Here is a 16,216-nt window from a genome sequence, read left to right as displayed (position 1 = left end):
TATTTTATAATTCAAAGTAAAGTTTCGAAATAAATATATAAATGAAAATCAATTAAAATGTGCAAATCATCAACATAAATAATCACTAAAACCTTTTTAGAAAATACATTATAACTTCACCATTAAAAAACAAAAATATTTTAGATTTTGTGCATATAATAAAACTTATTTGACGAATGAAGAAAGTATTTTTTGTTCCTGCACACGTGCACGTTCAGTATGGATCGATAAGGAACAAACCATCAATGTCGGTCTGTCTAATGATTTTTGCCTCACCGCTACATACATATACTTATTATAGTTTTAAAAATATTCACGATATTACAACTGTTACCCTGTTACTTTTGTTCCCGGTCTCCACTATCTCTAAAAAAAAAATTTTTTTTAAATTACATCACTTTGTAGATCACTCAATCGGATCTATTTCGAATTTTCAATTCTTAACATCCAAATGCGATTTTTTTTAGAAAAACTTGCTCAAATTAAAAAAAAACGAGATTGCAAAAAAATTGAAAGAACTTTGAAACAAAGGGAGAAAGAGAAAGATGTGTGTCATCTTGATTTCTATTGTCATTTAAGATTTTCAAAAAATTTTTAATTGTTGTAATCAAGGAAATAAAGCAACACTTAAATCTTTAAATTTATTACAGTTGTACATTTCCCTTAAAAACAAAATTGATGTGCTTCGGATAAACATTTCGTCCAAATCGATTACAAAAAGAATCAGAAATGGAAAGTATTCGTTGGCTCACTCTGCATATATATTTTCTATCGAATTTTACAGTGTCTTTTCGATATTGAAAAACAAAAGTAGACCATTGAATAGAATGTATCGCATGGAAAAAGATTGAGAGATGACACGTTGGAACGTCGTGTTGATATTTGCCCTGAGAGGAAAAATCGATAACTCACTTCTATCAGCTCGAAAGCGGCGAGGACCGAGCCGGTGCAATCTTTATGCGACTGGAATTTGCACCACTCTAATTTCGGTGGGAAATCGGGCGGCGAGTAAGTTTCCGTGGCGAGTTTCACTAATGGCACCGCAATACACTTGCCACAGAATTCCCTCGTGCCCTGCATTATTTTCCGTACGAAAGATACGTTGCATACAGTTGAAACAATTTGAAGTTTTTTTTTTTAATTTCTACTCGAAAATCCCGAGAACAATTATACCCGTGTATGAACAGTAATATTTCCGACATTTTCTTTTTCTATTTGTATTTCTTCTTAAGACGTGTTATTTTAAAAATCGATAATCAGGAAATAATAAATCAGGCACTAAGAGTCTAATAACGCAGAACTTGGTGCGTGAAATAATTTAATCTTCGCATGTTACGGTCTCCTTACAAAATCTTTCCTTACGTACGTTTCGGCCTCCTTCAGACTTTCTTCAGCGATAAATGTATACAATGAAAAATTGTGAATACTATAGAATGTGATCGACGTACTCAACTGAAGAATATTCTATAATATATGTTAATTTTTAATTTACGCTGGCTGTGAAAATGCTTCAGTCACATTCTAGTATTCACAATTTTTTACTGTATTATTTATCGCTAAAAAAAATCTAAGAGGCCAAAACGTATTATACGTAAAGAAAGATTTTATAAATAAGGAGATGTAACTATATATGTGAAGATATAGTTTAAATTATTTCACGCTCCATTCTGCGTTATTAGACTCCTTATGCTTGATTTATAATTTTTCGATTACCGACTTTTTAAATTGTTATTTTATTTTATTTTTATATTTCCGATTTTTATATTTTCGGGGAAATGCCGTCAAGAAATTTGACAGGTCTACCGCTTTGCTTACGAATAAATCCTGCTGGAAAGCCTGCAAGACGACTTCGGATGGTAGAAACTTAGTATACTCTTTAGTGCCGTGCAAAATAATCGGAGGGAAAATTAACGTCTGATCCCAAAATGGATCTAAACTTTGTCTTATCACCTGGAAAAATTATAAAATTAAACTTACATATATTTTAAGGTCTCTTATTAAATAAATGCAAACATTTCTTTCTTTAAAATATTCTTTAACATTTAAAGCAATTTCGTTTTAACTATAGTGTATAATTTTTCTTCGAATGTTACACAATTATGAATAATATTTTGATAATGAATATCTTGAAGATTTATTATATAGAATTCAAAATCTTAATGCAAAAATATTTAAAAAAAACTAACGTAAATTTAATTGTATAAATAATTCGATTGCATCTTTTAATATAGTTTTATATTACAACTAGTACACTTATTATAAAATAAATTAAATAAAAGATTGTAAGTATTATTTCGAATTCAGCGGGGCAATCCGGCGGAGACATCCCGTATGTGATTCCAGCGCGATAATCGATTCTCGTACCGTTAAAGCTAACTCGCAGCACTCATAGTACTTAATCGTTTCCGAAAACGATAAAAGGAGCACGCTGCTCTCTGACACGGTAAGATTTGGCAACGCGGAACTGTCGCTCCATCAATCCGAATCCTTCGGTTTTTCTTATGCACATACAATTGTTTCAAGTGTTGTGTGAAATAAAGTGAAAGTTCAGAATTTAACTTAGACTCAAGTTCCATCAAACTTTGATACACAACATTTCCTGAATCACGCATTTCTCACGTGTACACTGCAAATCCAAGTGTGTAATTTTTAAATGCGTAAATTTATTTTTTTATGCACTATATAGTGTATTATTTTTACACAGAAAACTAAGTCACACACATAAATGTATAATTTTGCCTTGTATATAAGTGTGTATTTATTACACATTTGAATTTGCAGTGTACCTACGTCGTTCGGACACTCTTACAAGATAAATGGCAAAGAGCTTTAAAAAAGCACTATACAAAGGAATCGACTATTGGAATTAATGCGGGTAGTGGGAGATTTTTACAAGTTGATCTGTTTTTAGAATTTTAATTCTAAATTAAAATTGAAGATTAATTAATTTGATTTTTTAATTAAAAAAGTTTAAGGCTAAAGTTTGATGTATATTTAAGTATAACCCAGCGAAAGTGTAGCAATATGTGCAAAAAAAAAACGATTTCTTTCCCGTCAATTATCATCAGTTTATGAAGTTAAATCAGAATGAATGCAGAATGAATGCTTTCAAACGGTTCATCGGTAACGATTTTAATTGATCATTAACTCGGAATTCTTGATCATTAATCTTATTAATTGCATTGCATAATATCGGAGTGACAATAATAAATGACGTTGCTGACGTCATTTTAAAACTTGTCTGTCGTGTGAATCCTGTGAATATATAGTACTACCGCGTTAATGCGGAACGAATCGGCTTCGAATCCAGCGGTGTATCACGCGACGCTTTTCAAGTAGCAGATACATACACAGTCGCGACTTAACGCCGTACATTTTAATATTTGTCAACAGTACGGCGAAACGAACGGAACGCGAAATGTTGCGCGTGCAACATTAATCACGTCCGTATTACATCGGTCGTTGCTCTCGCGCGTTTCGAGTGAAATGTCATAGGAATACGGAAATTTCACGGTATCTCGCTCGCGTATGCGCACATGATAACCGTGGCGGGAGAGAACTGGCGATAACCCGAGCCAGCGGGCGCCGAGTCGCGTGCACCTCGCTCGCTAAAAATTTCATATTTTGAAAGATTCAGAAGCCGGGAAAGTGAAATTTGCACGTGCCGTTAAAATGTTAAACGTAAACTCACCCGCGTGGAAGCCGTGTATCCCTGAAACACGACGCGTATAAATGAGTCCAGCAGGCCGGAAGCCTCCATGCCGGGTTCGAAACGACCTTGGAATATGTGAGCTCGCAACTGGAACGTCTGTAACGATTATGTCGCTAAATCACGATATTATCGTTCTCACATTTCTATTCATAGTTTTAAGTATAGGTAGTTTAAGTATCGTCCATCAAGGCGCGTCAATCTGATCGCTATCGATCGAAGTCACACCGCGTAAAAAGTGTACTTGCTATATAATTGCATAGCTAGAAGCTTTATTTTTATAGTTATATTGTTGCTGTCACTTTAGTCTACTTTAGTTAGTAATAATAATAATTATTATTTATAATTCCACCAAACAGTCGAACCTCGACAACTTGAATCTCAAGGGAGAAGCTATAAAAATCTTCGAGTTATAGAAGTTTCGACTTATTAAAGTTAGAGTAAAAGAGAATGATTGACGTGAAAATTCTACTTACAGAAGCTTTGTAACGAGAGTTTATAATTTTCCGATTATAATAGCTTTTAAATGAAAAAATTCGAGTGGTTTTTTCGAGTTATAGAGGTTCAAGTTATCGAGATTCGACTGTATAGTTTAGGCACCGAAACTATATATACTATAGTGACTATAAATTATAGTGAAATTTATTAAGCATTTCTTTTCACTCAGTGCCAGGAGTCGGTCGTATTTAAAATATGTATTTTACATAACAAAAAGTAAAAGAATTATTTAGTATTATTATTTTAAATAGCTTCTTCTGATCTATTTTATATTTTTAAATAAATCGTGTTTCTAGAATCTATTTTATATTTGTTATTTTAAATGAGTAATATCAGTTACTTTGCCGAATTCTGCATGCTTATCAGGGATCAGATTAAAAAAAAAAACATTATTTAAAATATGTTTTTTAAATTAAAAAAAGTAAAAAAATTATTTAGTATTTATTATTTTAAATAATTTCTTCTGATCTATTTCTTATTTAATATTTTAAATATGTTTTTGGAATTTATTTTATTTTTTTTACACACATTTTAAATAAGTTGTATCAGTTTTTTATTGACCCCTGCGAAATTTTATTTTAAATAAATTTCTGAAATCTATTTCATATTTGTTATTTTAAATATCAGTTATTTTACCGATCCCCCTTCCCCCTGCTCAGTGCAGAGTGTGCCGCAACTCTCGGGTTGTGCATTCCGTGCATCGTAATGCATTCTCCCGCCGCGATATTTATCACCCGGGAACGCTCACCGCGGACTGATTGTACTCGATGTACTTCGGGAACGCGTCGACGCTTCTGCCGTGATCGATCTCGTATCCCGGCGGAATCGCGCTCCAACACGCCGCGGCGTACTTCGCGTTGCCGAGCCACAAAAATGCCTCGATTTTGCAGGCGCTGTACTCGGCTGGCTTCCCGTCGTCGTCCGGATTCCTGGGAAACAGATTGACCCGCCGGCCACATTTTCCGCCCATTTCAGTCGCTTCCTCGGAGTAGACAAGTTGCTCGGCCGGCAGCCGCGTGTAAGCGACCCTCTTCGAGCCGGCGATCATCCAAACGAAGACATCCGGAAGACTGTGTTGAGGCTGGTTGAGCGATATATTGTATTAAGCGAGATACCACGTGGAATCATAGAACAATCTAAAGTAATCTGTAACACATTGATTGTCATGAATGTCATTCGAGATCAATGTTTGACTCTTCAGTGGCACTCCGATGGTCATTGATAACTGACACTACCAAATTTTTCAAAATGCTCATAAGAAAATAAGTACCATTTATAATATAAAATTTTGAGTACCATAAATAGCTAAATAATAATAAAGAAAAAAATATTAAACTTATATTATTCTTGAGAAAATAAAATCTTAATTATTTAATTATGTTACACAATATTTTATCATTCACATCGGTCCTCGGCCATATTATTAAGTGCACGGAATTCTTTATGAATTCATTATGAGTGATTGAAAATTATAACTATTTTTACTTTTACACATCTGAAACAGAGTTTTCTCTTTTGCTTGTACTAATTCTCTATTAATAAATACACAGTTTTGATAATATTTATTAAATATTTATTTATCGTCGTAAAATGAAGAGATGTAATATGTATATAAGTTCTTTTAATTATTTTATTAATTCACTATTAATAACTATTAAAAAACCATGATTCTAATAATTATATAATGTTTAAATTGAAGTTTATTATAACAAATATACAAATAAAACAAATTGTTTTAAATAGAAACAGAAAACACATGCGTTTTCCTCGCTGTCGCCTCTGCTAACAGGTTTGTATTCTTTCGCGGATATCCGTGGGTACAATATACTGACATATCCGTGACGGATATATACTGATATATCCGTGACGGATATATCAGTATACTGTAAGTGACAAATGAATTAGAACAAATGTATCTATTTTACAGATTTTATTTACAACTACGTTCTTTGCATATTTCAATTAATTAATCACAACAGTAGATAGAATTATAATATAACACATATCTGATCCTTAGAAGTTAATCAATTCTAAAAAATATTATGTGTCTAATATGGCCAGGGACTATACATACATATATTTGTGATAATAAAAATTTTATGATTTACACGATCATACAAAAATTGCTGGGCAGACAACATGATAATTATTCATTCCATTCCGAAATTTTCGGAACAAAAAGAATAGAATTTGTATTATTTGTCTTTAAGCTTCGCCCTACTCTTGATAGACACACATTGTCAACTTACGTCATCGCACAGGTTCCTCAATTTTCTTAAATACTGATACGCGTGGATCATCGCGATCCTCATGTAATTATTATTAGGAAGTTCGCCGTTGATCTTGATCCTCTTGAGGATATCCTCGACGTTTTTTCGACACAAACTCACGCGATGACGATCGAGTTTAGTGGTTCCTCCTTTGTTTTCGTACCTGCCGGTATCCAATGCGTCTACATAACGCGCGCAGTGAGCTTTCAGTGCGCGAATCGTCTCGTTATAAGCCTCGAAGGCTATCGGATTCTCTATACCCATGAGAGTCTCTAGTTTCTCTAATCTCGACTCCTGCAGTTAGATTAAAATAATTTCTAATTTTCCCAATTCGCACAAACTGCATTTGACGTTAAAAAAGTTCGATAAGATTTAAGATATTTTAAATTTTATTTAAAATTTTACATGCTTTGCTACTGTTCAATAATAATCAGTAACTCTTTTCTAATTTTTCCTAAAAATTAAATATTGTAAGTTATCATTCATATTGTATTTAAAAATAATTCAAAACTTTTTTTGTTTAATTTTATAATTGGTGGACTTTAAAATATTATACTTTGGAACCAAACTATTAAAATTAATATACGTATTGTAATTTTAACAATTTAATATAAAGCAAAATTAATTTTAAATAATAAAATTACGTTGTAATTTTTACAATCTAATTTCAAGAGAAATTTCGAGTTTGCTTAATTTAAATTAAATTAAAAGTTTACGAGTTTTTAATGATATGCAGTTACAACGTACCAAAAAGTCGGAGATGTAGCGGAGATTATTGCTGTTGAACATCCGCCATTCCAAATTTGGCCACCAAGACCTCACGTACAAGCAGGGTTTCCTGGATCCCAAGGGCACGTAATTATATTTGCCGTCCACACTGCCGGTCGTCCGAGGGGCCGATTGACTTTCGAAGTTCAAACGCTTTTCCAGCAACTCTGTCGAAGGCGTGAATAAGTGAGGGAAGAGAATATTTTTGTCGCTCCGTCTCAATGTGCTAAATGTGACCTCCTGATTCCCATCTCGCGCGTTGACGTTAAAAGCATACTTCACGCGAGACAAATACAGAGTGGCTGCAACCAACAGCGACAAATCCGTAGAAATGCCGTTGCGAGTTGAGGAAGAGTAGCAAGAGTCGCGCGACATCCATTTCCGTACTCTAAAACAGTCGTCTCCTCGAGTAAACCCGAAAATTTGTCTCTCCTGTCGACAGCCACCCCGCAGACAAATCGCAATCGATGGCGAACTGCACCCGCAGACCGGAGTTGCGGAAGGTCGAAGAAAAATACTGGGTATTTGAAACAAAGTGTGTCTCCTTAAATTCTCATTTCCGTTTCCATTTACGGTCACATTTAGCGCTAAAATGTACTCTTCGGATGGACAGACGCGACAATGTGACGGGCGAGGATAAAAGTTTATGGAGCACCTGACTGACGATCGTTATTGTCTTCGGCGCATTGACTGTGCGGAAATTGCTGATTTCCCGCGTTTCCCAGACTCAGTTCGAAGCTGATTAATTTCGATCCGAATCGAGAACGGTCGATCAAACACACGTCGTACAGCACTCCGACCAAAAGATATTTCTCGGTCGACCACAGGCTTTTCTAAAGTTTCTTTTTCATGTAAGTTTCCTACAAGTCTTTCGTCAAAAATTATATCGAGCTAAGAAAATTTATTTTTCTTATTCAACTCTCTAGTGGTTTTTAGTTTCATATAAATCTCTACATTTTCATTTAATTAAAGTCTTTAATTAAATCAGAAAAAAGAAATTTATTATAGAATAAATTAAACTTTAGAAATATTTTATGCATGTTCTTGCTATATTTATTGAGAGGGTATCACGTTTGCCCGATTAATTAAAATTAGGTAAATACATTAAAATAAACGGAATTCACATTAGGAACTCTAGCAGAATAACAAAAATTATTGTTACTGAAAACCGATTTTTCTATAGGAAGAATTGGAATTTAACCATAAATAAAGTAAACAGCCACAGAAGCGAAACATAACAACAAATCTAATCACTTCGATAATGGGAAATGCTGGAACGGTCTCAACTCCGATTCCGGAGGATGCTTCTGGGTCATCCATTTCAGTTTTCAGTGACAGAAGCACCCTTCCGCGATACAAAGGCATTGCCGTCAAGCATTTGCCCGAGCAGCCGTTCTTTTCCACCGAGCCGGATCCGTAAAAGTGGATGAAAGACGGCCCGTAAGTCGGCAGGAATCCTGTTGGCAGGACAAATACTACCTTTTGCAATTTCTCACGTCGCGCCCTTACTTTATTACTTTCCAACATTTACTTGAACTTTCGTACACATTTGTGCGGGTAATTCAGTTTAAATCAGGATTAATATCAACGCGCTCGTGAATTTATATGTATAAATGCAGCCTTGGCAATAAGTACGAGTATAAAATATAAAGCTCACAAAAATAAACGTTCTATATGTCTAACAAAAAATAAATTAAGAGTCCCAGTTTTATTGAAAAATAATATTTATATCTACAACCGTTTTGATATCTCGATTAATATCCTCCTTTTGCTTTTATTATCGCTTTTTTTCAAGAAAATACAATAAATTGAGAATGCTTTATACACTGTTTAAAAATTTGTGTTGTATTTGAGTATTTAACACATTTCACATGTTCCAAACGGTCCACTTAAATTTTTGTATTAATTTAACACAAGATGAATAGTTTAGAAAGTAATAACATAAATATTATATTAGAAAATTAACACAAAAAATGTAACATTAAAATAATTTGTAAGCAAACTGTGAAAGCATATTTTTTCAGTAAAATAAACATTTATATGGTATGTTAAATTATCACTCGAATATATTAAAAATATCAACACAAACAAGTAAGACCGTTTGTAACATAAATACGATATATTTTTTACTATGTATTTATGGTCAAGGCTGTATTTATCTCTGAATCGGAGTTTATCGTAATATAAGAGTATTTAAAAAATGCAAGTCTCTTGTATAAACAGTTTATCGAATTTGGGGGAGTAAAACTATTGGGATGGGAGATATAAAGATTTAAGATACGCGTAAGGATGTCTATTCCAAATTTATTTTTCATCCGGAAGCAATTTCGTGTTTCCTCCCCCCAGGCTATTTTTTATTCTTGGCATGAAATTATTTGGCAATCTCACCGTACTCTCCGGAATTCGAGATCTTTGTTGTGTCCAGGATATGAACTGCCACGACGCAAGTGCGGCAACTGTCGATACGGTGTTTTATAGTGATTCTCACGCGGTGGCAGAGGATGGGGAACATCTCCTTGAAAATGATCGCCTCGTTGAATTTCGGGGAGTAGGTTTGCCATGCCTCGCTCGTCGATTCCTGAAAGACCATCACGGTCTACAATCGTGATTTTGTTCGATCGTGACAGACCGTAATCCGCTCTAAATAAATATTTCTCGTCGATGATAGCGGCGCGGGTTTGCATTAAATATATCTGTACTATCATACAGTTTATTCTCGAAAAAGCTACAGACAGTAAAAGACATTTTGTATTTGTGTTAGAAACGGTCCACTCAAGTTCTTGTTCAAATTTTATTAACATTTTTAACATATTTGAGTGTCAATTTAACATAATGTGATCATATTTTTTAAATATTCATATCATATTTATGTTAAATTGATATTCAACATTTCTTAATGTTAAAGTAACACAATTTAAGTAAGTGAACGAATATAACATAAAAATAATGTGTTTTAAAACGTAAATTCTTACATAAATAAACAAAATAATTTAATTTAACGTAAATATTAATTAATAACCATAAATGTAAATTTTATTGAAAAAATATGCTTCCACAGAGGTGGCTTACAAATTGTGTCAGTGTTACATTTGTTGTGTCAATTTCTTTATATAATATTTGCGTTATTTTTTAGCGTACTCATCTTACGTTAAATTAACACAAAAATTTAAATGGACCATTTGAGATATGTAAAATATATTAAATTTAATACAAATTTTCCATAACTGTGTGAAGGCGCCTCGAAATTTTAATCCTGCGCGGGTAGATGCTTCTGACAGCCAAGGACTTAACTCTTTCGTACCTTCATTCCGGCGAACGAGATTTGCACGTAGGGATTAACGTTCTCGAAATCGGTCTTTTTGCACAGGCTGCTCATGTCGGGCAGACCATCGGCGCGATAAACGACGAAGACGTATCGGGCGCGTTGCCTGAAGGGCAGTCTCTCGCCGCCGATGGGGAGCAGCAGATTCCTATCGTTCATTTAAACAGACGGGAGATTCGAGCACAAACGACGGAAATTCTGACACGCGCACTCGATATGAAGTACGGATATGTCGATAATGGGAATTTATCTGTCGGGAGGGATTTACCCTTCGATGTCGTCCTCATCCGCTGTCTCTGGATGCACCTTCACTTTCTCGTCCTTGACGTTTACCGTGACGTTGCATTTCACGTAACCCTTCGGGCCCGCCGTCAGATCCTTCGGGTCTGTCAACACGGCCCACTTATGATAGTACTGACGATCTATGTACAGAGGCAACAACGTATATCTTAGAAATGCTTCTTGAAAAATCAAACGTGTTTCTCTTTAATTTCCGAGGCGGTATTTTTCCGATATCTATAAAATATTTCCCCATTTTTATTTGTAAACGGAAATTTAAACTTTGGAAGGATAATTAAGCTGTTTGTCGCTCAGGAAGGTATATTTATCTCTTCCTCTTGATTCACTGTACCAGCGACAAAGTTCTGAAGTACACCCGCATTTTTTTTTTCTTTATATCTCTCTTTCGCTCTCTATTTTTCATTTTTCTCTTTTTAGTAACCTGGTTGCTCCCATACTGTGGCAACTTCGAAGGAAGTGCTTCCGTGAAACTTTAGCCGCCGAAGAAAGTTCCGCAGGTACACCGCTATCGTGATTCCCGTGTTTAGCAGATTGTCCAAACTGCACGTGAAGTCGAATACGAAGTACTGTGTGTGTTTTAAAGGGCAAGAGGTAATAAATGTGCAATTCCACGCGAACAAAGTATCTTCGTTATAAACGCGCGTAGTATTCCGAAAGTTAGATGTCGGGAAATTTTCGGAAAGACCGAGAATACAGAATCTCTACAATCTGGGTGGACTCTAAAATTCTTGAATTTGAAAGATTTGTGTCTGTAAGAGTACTAAAGAGCTCGGCGAGCTTCCAGAATTTTAATGATCTGCGATTTTATTTCAACCGTATATTATATTCTCTAAAGTAAACAAATATTCAGTTTTTTAATTCACGAAAGACGATAGAATCTAAAAAACTTCGCTTTAAGTTTAGAAACATATACATATTGCATGCCTTATATTGGCATGTCCCACATGTCGCTTACAAGATTCAAAGGATCCAAGAATTCGAGGCAAGAAGCTAAAGTCTTTAAACTTTTAGATTTCAAAGTTTTAAATTTTAAAAACTTAGGTTAACTTAGGATTTAAATATTTTACAACTCAAGGCTGTCACAAAGATTTGTCGCGACACGGAAAAGGAAAAGAAGCTTCCTTTAAATTTTAAATTTTGCGAATTTAAATTGACAAGGAAGTAAATAATTTATTTAAAGTCACGTGTCGAACGTCTGTCAATTCTAACCGTTACAATTTCGAGTTGAGCGTTATGTGCAAATAAATTTTGATAGACTGGATAACTTCACCTCGTTGTAAACAGGATTATCGGTTCTCTCGCGTACCACTGTCCTTCTCTTGCGATTTCCAACTTTGACGACGACCAGCGGATTCGCATTTTGCGGCAAGTGCTTTGCCTCCAGTATAGTTACGCAAACTTGGTAAATGGAGAACTTCGGCCTGAATTTCTTGAAAGGCATCGCGCGGACCCGCAAAATCGATCGTTGATATTGGCCGCACGCCAGGTGCGATTTGCATTTGTTTAACTTGCTGTTTGTTTGTTTCTGGACACTCCACAGTGCGACGGCTTTGAATTTATGCACGGCACGTACAATACAAGGCGGCGAACAAAATGAGAATATTCCCAAATAAAGCTCTTGTTCAATAAAGCTCCCTCGTCAATAAAACTTTCTCCATTTCCCTTTGTAATTCACAAAGTTTTGGAAGCTCTTTTAATATTTTGTTTAAAATACGGTATCGCTTTCAATACTGCGATTTCTTTGTATTCAATACTTTTTTTTTAATATAAGGTAATTTTACTGGCGTGTGAGACATCATTGCATATTATACGTGCGTATAAAAAAAACAATAATTGTTTCCTGATATTAAAATGATTTTTGATCTGTTTACGTCGTATGATTTATAATTGCATTCTTTTGTAAATAAATAAACAGATTTATATTTTTCTTATATCTTTTTAAACAAAATAACTTACCGACAGGTGTAGATTGTTGTTCATATATCGTCAGATGATATTTGTGATGACTGAAGATATATATATTCTTAACTATAATCGATATAGTAAAGTCTAGTTTTTCATTCTTACCTGCTGTTGATATTCTTCAATTAAATTAAAAGTTCCTTCGTTTGTCGCCTCTCTCAAAAAACAGATAATATAAAAAAGTTGATATTTGTAAAAAAGAATTTGATTACAATTTTTCTGATTTTATTTTAAGAAGCAAAATACTATAAATTGCTATTTATACAATTTAATTTGAAAATATAATTTTTTTTAATACATAAAAAATTAATACTCTTTACATAACTTCTATTATTATTAACTTTAAAGTTTAAAAAAATTCAAAATTAATTAACATACTCTGCAATACTGTAATTTTGCTTTTTAACGTGTAACTTATACGCCGTGCGATAGACTATCCGGTAGCGCTGAATGTAGCCGGATTGCAGTTCTGACATTGTGAAAAAATCACTGGTTGTCGTCAATCACTTACCTTTACTTTTTAATTTTTTTTAATTTTTGAAAAATTTTTAAGGGTTTGTTTTATTCTAATTAATTATCAATCATCGCTTTATGTCAAATAATTTAGAAAAGTGCAAAATAGTTCATTATCGCTGCCTTTATTTCTAAAATTAAGATTTTTATAAATTCAAATTAAGATTATTAAACTGTTATATGTAATATCTAATTTATCTCATAACGATTTTTCTATAAACAGAAACTGCGCATATTCGAGTAATAGATTCCACCCCGACTTTACGTCGTTTCCGTCGAAGGCCACCCTGTCAGACACAAGTGCGTGCTTCACACGTCAATTTTGTGTCAGTGCGTGTAAATACAGGCCTCACCTGACAAAGTACTTATCCGCTGTCCTTGTCAGCAAATCGAAATGCAGTTATAGTCTAAAATATTGACGCATAATTAAACTAGAAATACTCAACCTTGACATAAGCATTTTTTAAATAAAAAGCGCTTTATTACATGTTATTATAAAATTTAATTAAAATCATACTATAAAACTAATAAATTTTAAATCTTTTCCTAAAAATCCCTCTTTATTTCTTTCTTAAGATTACCTATTTCTTTTTAATAAATTTAATACAAATAAATAATATTCTATTCATTATCATTTTAATTTTTTTATAATATTTACTTGAAATATATATAATATTTTATTAATTTATCGAAAAATTGATTTTATATATGTATTTTAAATATGCGAGATTTTTAATTAAAAATTTAGAATAATCATATAATAATGGACGGAGTACAAATTTTAAAATATTTGCTGCCTGGATTTCTTAAAATTTGAAGACTTTAGAAACAAGAAAGTTTTTATTCTTACGCAGAATTTGGTTTAGAAAATAATTATAATAATTTAAACGTATTTAAATATGTAAAATATTCTTTATCCATTGGTCTCTTTGACAAAAGGGACTCTTGTCTGTGGCTGAAACTTACGAGAAATGCACGTATAAGTGATTTACAACTTGCAACAGCACGTGGCGAAACATGCGAGACGTAACCGTAATAGTTTCCGAATATACACCCTCCATTACACGCCCCTATGCTGGTTCACTCGAATCGCCGTTCCTCCCTTACGAATCACTAACTATGCGAAACGTATTGACGACGTCCGTCATCATCGATATCGTGCCGCGCATTTCTCTTTATTATTATGGAAATCTAGCGAGTGAAAAAAAGCCCTCGATGCGATAAAACGCGAACGATAAAGGCTGAGAATGCGGATCGTTGTTAATGAGAGTGTATATACGCCCATCATTCGGCGCGTGAAATTTTCCCATGCGAGCGCATCGCCGCGAAATTAATGAACCCGCGCTTATGCGGAGGAATTGCCAAAGTTACCAATATTAAATATTATGTTATAGGTGGTGTGTGTGTGTGTGTGTTTGTATGTATGCTTTACTTTTGGATAAACTATGTGATTTATCTTATAATAGATAAATAACTACATAGTTCGGAAGGTGGAAAACCGCGGCTCTAAAAACGATAGTCGAAGATGACTTAATTAATTTTCTCTAAATGCAATTTGATATAACAGGAAGTTGGAAAAAATTATGAAAAATACGTAACGTAAATAATTAAACACGAAGATCTCAGATCTAATTTAATATTAGTTATGTACGTATCGTTTGTCTTCGGCCAGGGGAAGAATTGTATTTATTCATTTTGTAATAATTGAAAGAATATAAAAATAACAGCTTAATTGTTAAATTTATTCGTCAATAAGTCTTCTTCTTTAAGATTTCCATAGAAAATCAAACTCTGTCGCGTTTGGTCTTTTTTTTCAATTTTCTAGCGTAATTCTGAAATAATAGCAGAAATAACTGCAAAAACAGCATTCTGAAATAACTAGAAAATAACAGCAGAAAGTAGAGTCTCCTGCAGGATCAATCATTTGAGATTTCGCTCGGCGAATTCATTATCGCGTTGCAACGTCATTATCAACTTAAATTTGCCAACTTACCGCGCTAATGAAGGTCTAAATTACAATGGCGCAATGCGCGCCGTAAATTTTCCGTCCCCCGAAAATGCGGAAAGCGGGCGAAATTACCGAGTAATCGTCGCAATGACGCGAAGGGGCCAAAAAAAAAAAGGAAAAAAAACACACATAATAAAACGGGGAAAAAAGCTAACTCTCAGGGGTCGGGACAAGCGTGTTAGCCGCGGGGTTGTAAGTTAACCCCGCTAACTGGTCGCGGAGCACGAGCGCGGCGTTCCCCGACCCACCGGGGGGGCGCCTCGCCGTCGGGGGTGTTCGTTATGCTGCGAGCCCTTTGAGAGGGTCACGTGCCCGTGCGGCGGACCCCTCAAGCCGATATCGTATTTGTACAACACGCACGGCCATTATTGTAATACGCCTGTTTGTGTGTTTTTGCGCAACTAGTCTTTGTGCGCTTCCACCCCCTACACATGATCCGTCTCTCCTCCTCCTCCTCTTCGTCTCCTTTACATATTTTTTCCCATTTCTCTCGTTTCTTCTCTTTCCGCTCGATTTTTTTCTCACCTTCTCTTTCTTCTTTTCTTACTTTCTCTACATGCAGCAATTATAATTTGCCGATATTGAACGAAAACGCGAAATTTTACGTCTTAAAAATATTTTTTGCACAAATTAATAATACTTTAATAGAACCGTTAATCAGACTATAAAGAAGCATCGTATGCTTCCGTATTAGTTCATATTAATCAGTTTTTGTCTAAAAATATTTCGCTATTCTTTTTATTATAGCATTTTAAGTTTTAATTTTTTAATTCATGCTTATGTATTTTTTTGTTTTCTCTGGCTCTTTCTCTTGTCTCTCTCTTTCTCTCTTTCTCCTCCTACTTCCCTTTTTTTTAAACTCCTTG

The 16,216-nt window shown here is 34.3% G+C and overlaps 1 protein-coding gene across 1 annotated transcript in view; it reads right to left on the bottom strand.

Moving 5' to 3' along the window:
* Nucleotides 1-12,345, bottom strand: part of LOC105457190 (otoferlin-like) — a 20,080-nt gene extending 7,735 nt beyond the window's left edge. Inside the window, exons 1-13 of the mRNA XM_011701708.1 lie at nt 12,138-12,345; nt 11,289-11,433; nt 10,836-10,989; nt 10,547-10,715; nt 9,634-9,823; nt 8,500-8,702; nt 7,901-8,078; nt 7,225-7,412; nt 6,457-6,771; nt 4,956-5,288; nt 3,692-3,808; nt 1,816-1,950; nt 913-1,074 (exon numbers count right to left, since the gene is read on the bottom strand). Of these exons, the coding sequence (XP_011700010.1) occupies nt 913-1,074; nt 1,816-1,950; nt 3,692-3,808; nt 4,956-5,288; nt 6,457-6,771; nt 7,225-7,412; nt 7,901-8,078; nt 8,500-8,702; nt 9,634-9,823; nt 10,547-10,715; nt 10,836-10,989; nt 11,289-11,433; nt 12,138-12,308 (2,460 nt within the window). The 5' untranslated portion in view covers nt 12,309-12,345. The remainder of the gene's footprint in view (nt 1-912; nt 1,075-1,815; nt 1,951-3,691; nt 3,809-4,955; nt 5,289-6,456; nt 6,772-7,224; nt 7,413-7,900; nt 8,079-8,499; nt 8,703-9,633; nt 9,824-10,546; nt 10,716-10,835; nt 10,990-11,288; nt 11,434-12,137) is intronic.
* Between the last annotated feature and the right edge of the window lie 3,871 nt (nt 12,346-16,216).

The sequence above is a fragment of the Wasmannia auropunctata genome, unplaced genomic scaffold (genome assembly GCF_000956235.1).
Source record: "Wasmannia auropunctata unplaced genomic scaffold, wasmannia.A_1.0 LD335345.1, whole genome shotgun sequence".
Taxonomy (NCBI): Eukaryota; Metazoa; Arthropoda; class Insecta; order Hymenoptera; family Formicidae; genus Wasmannia; species Wasmannia auropunctata.
Note: the sequence above shows the minus strand (reverse complement) of the source record. Positions and strands in the feature narration are given on the sequence as shown.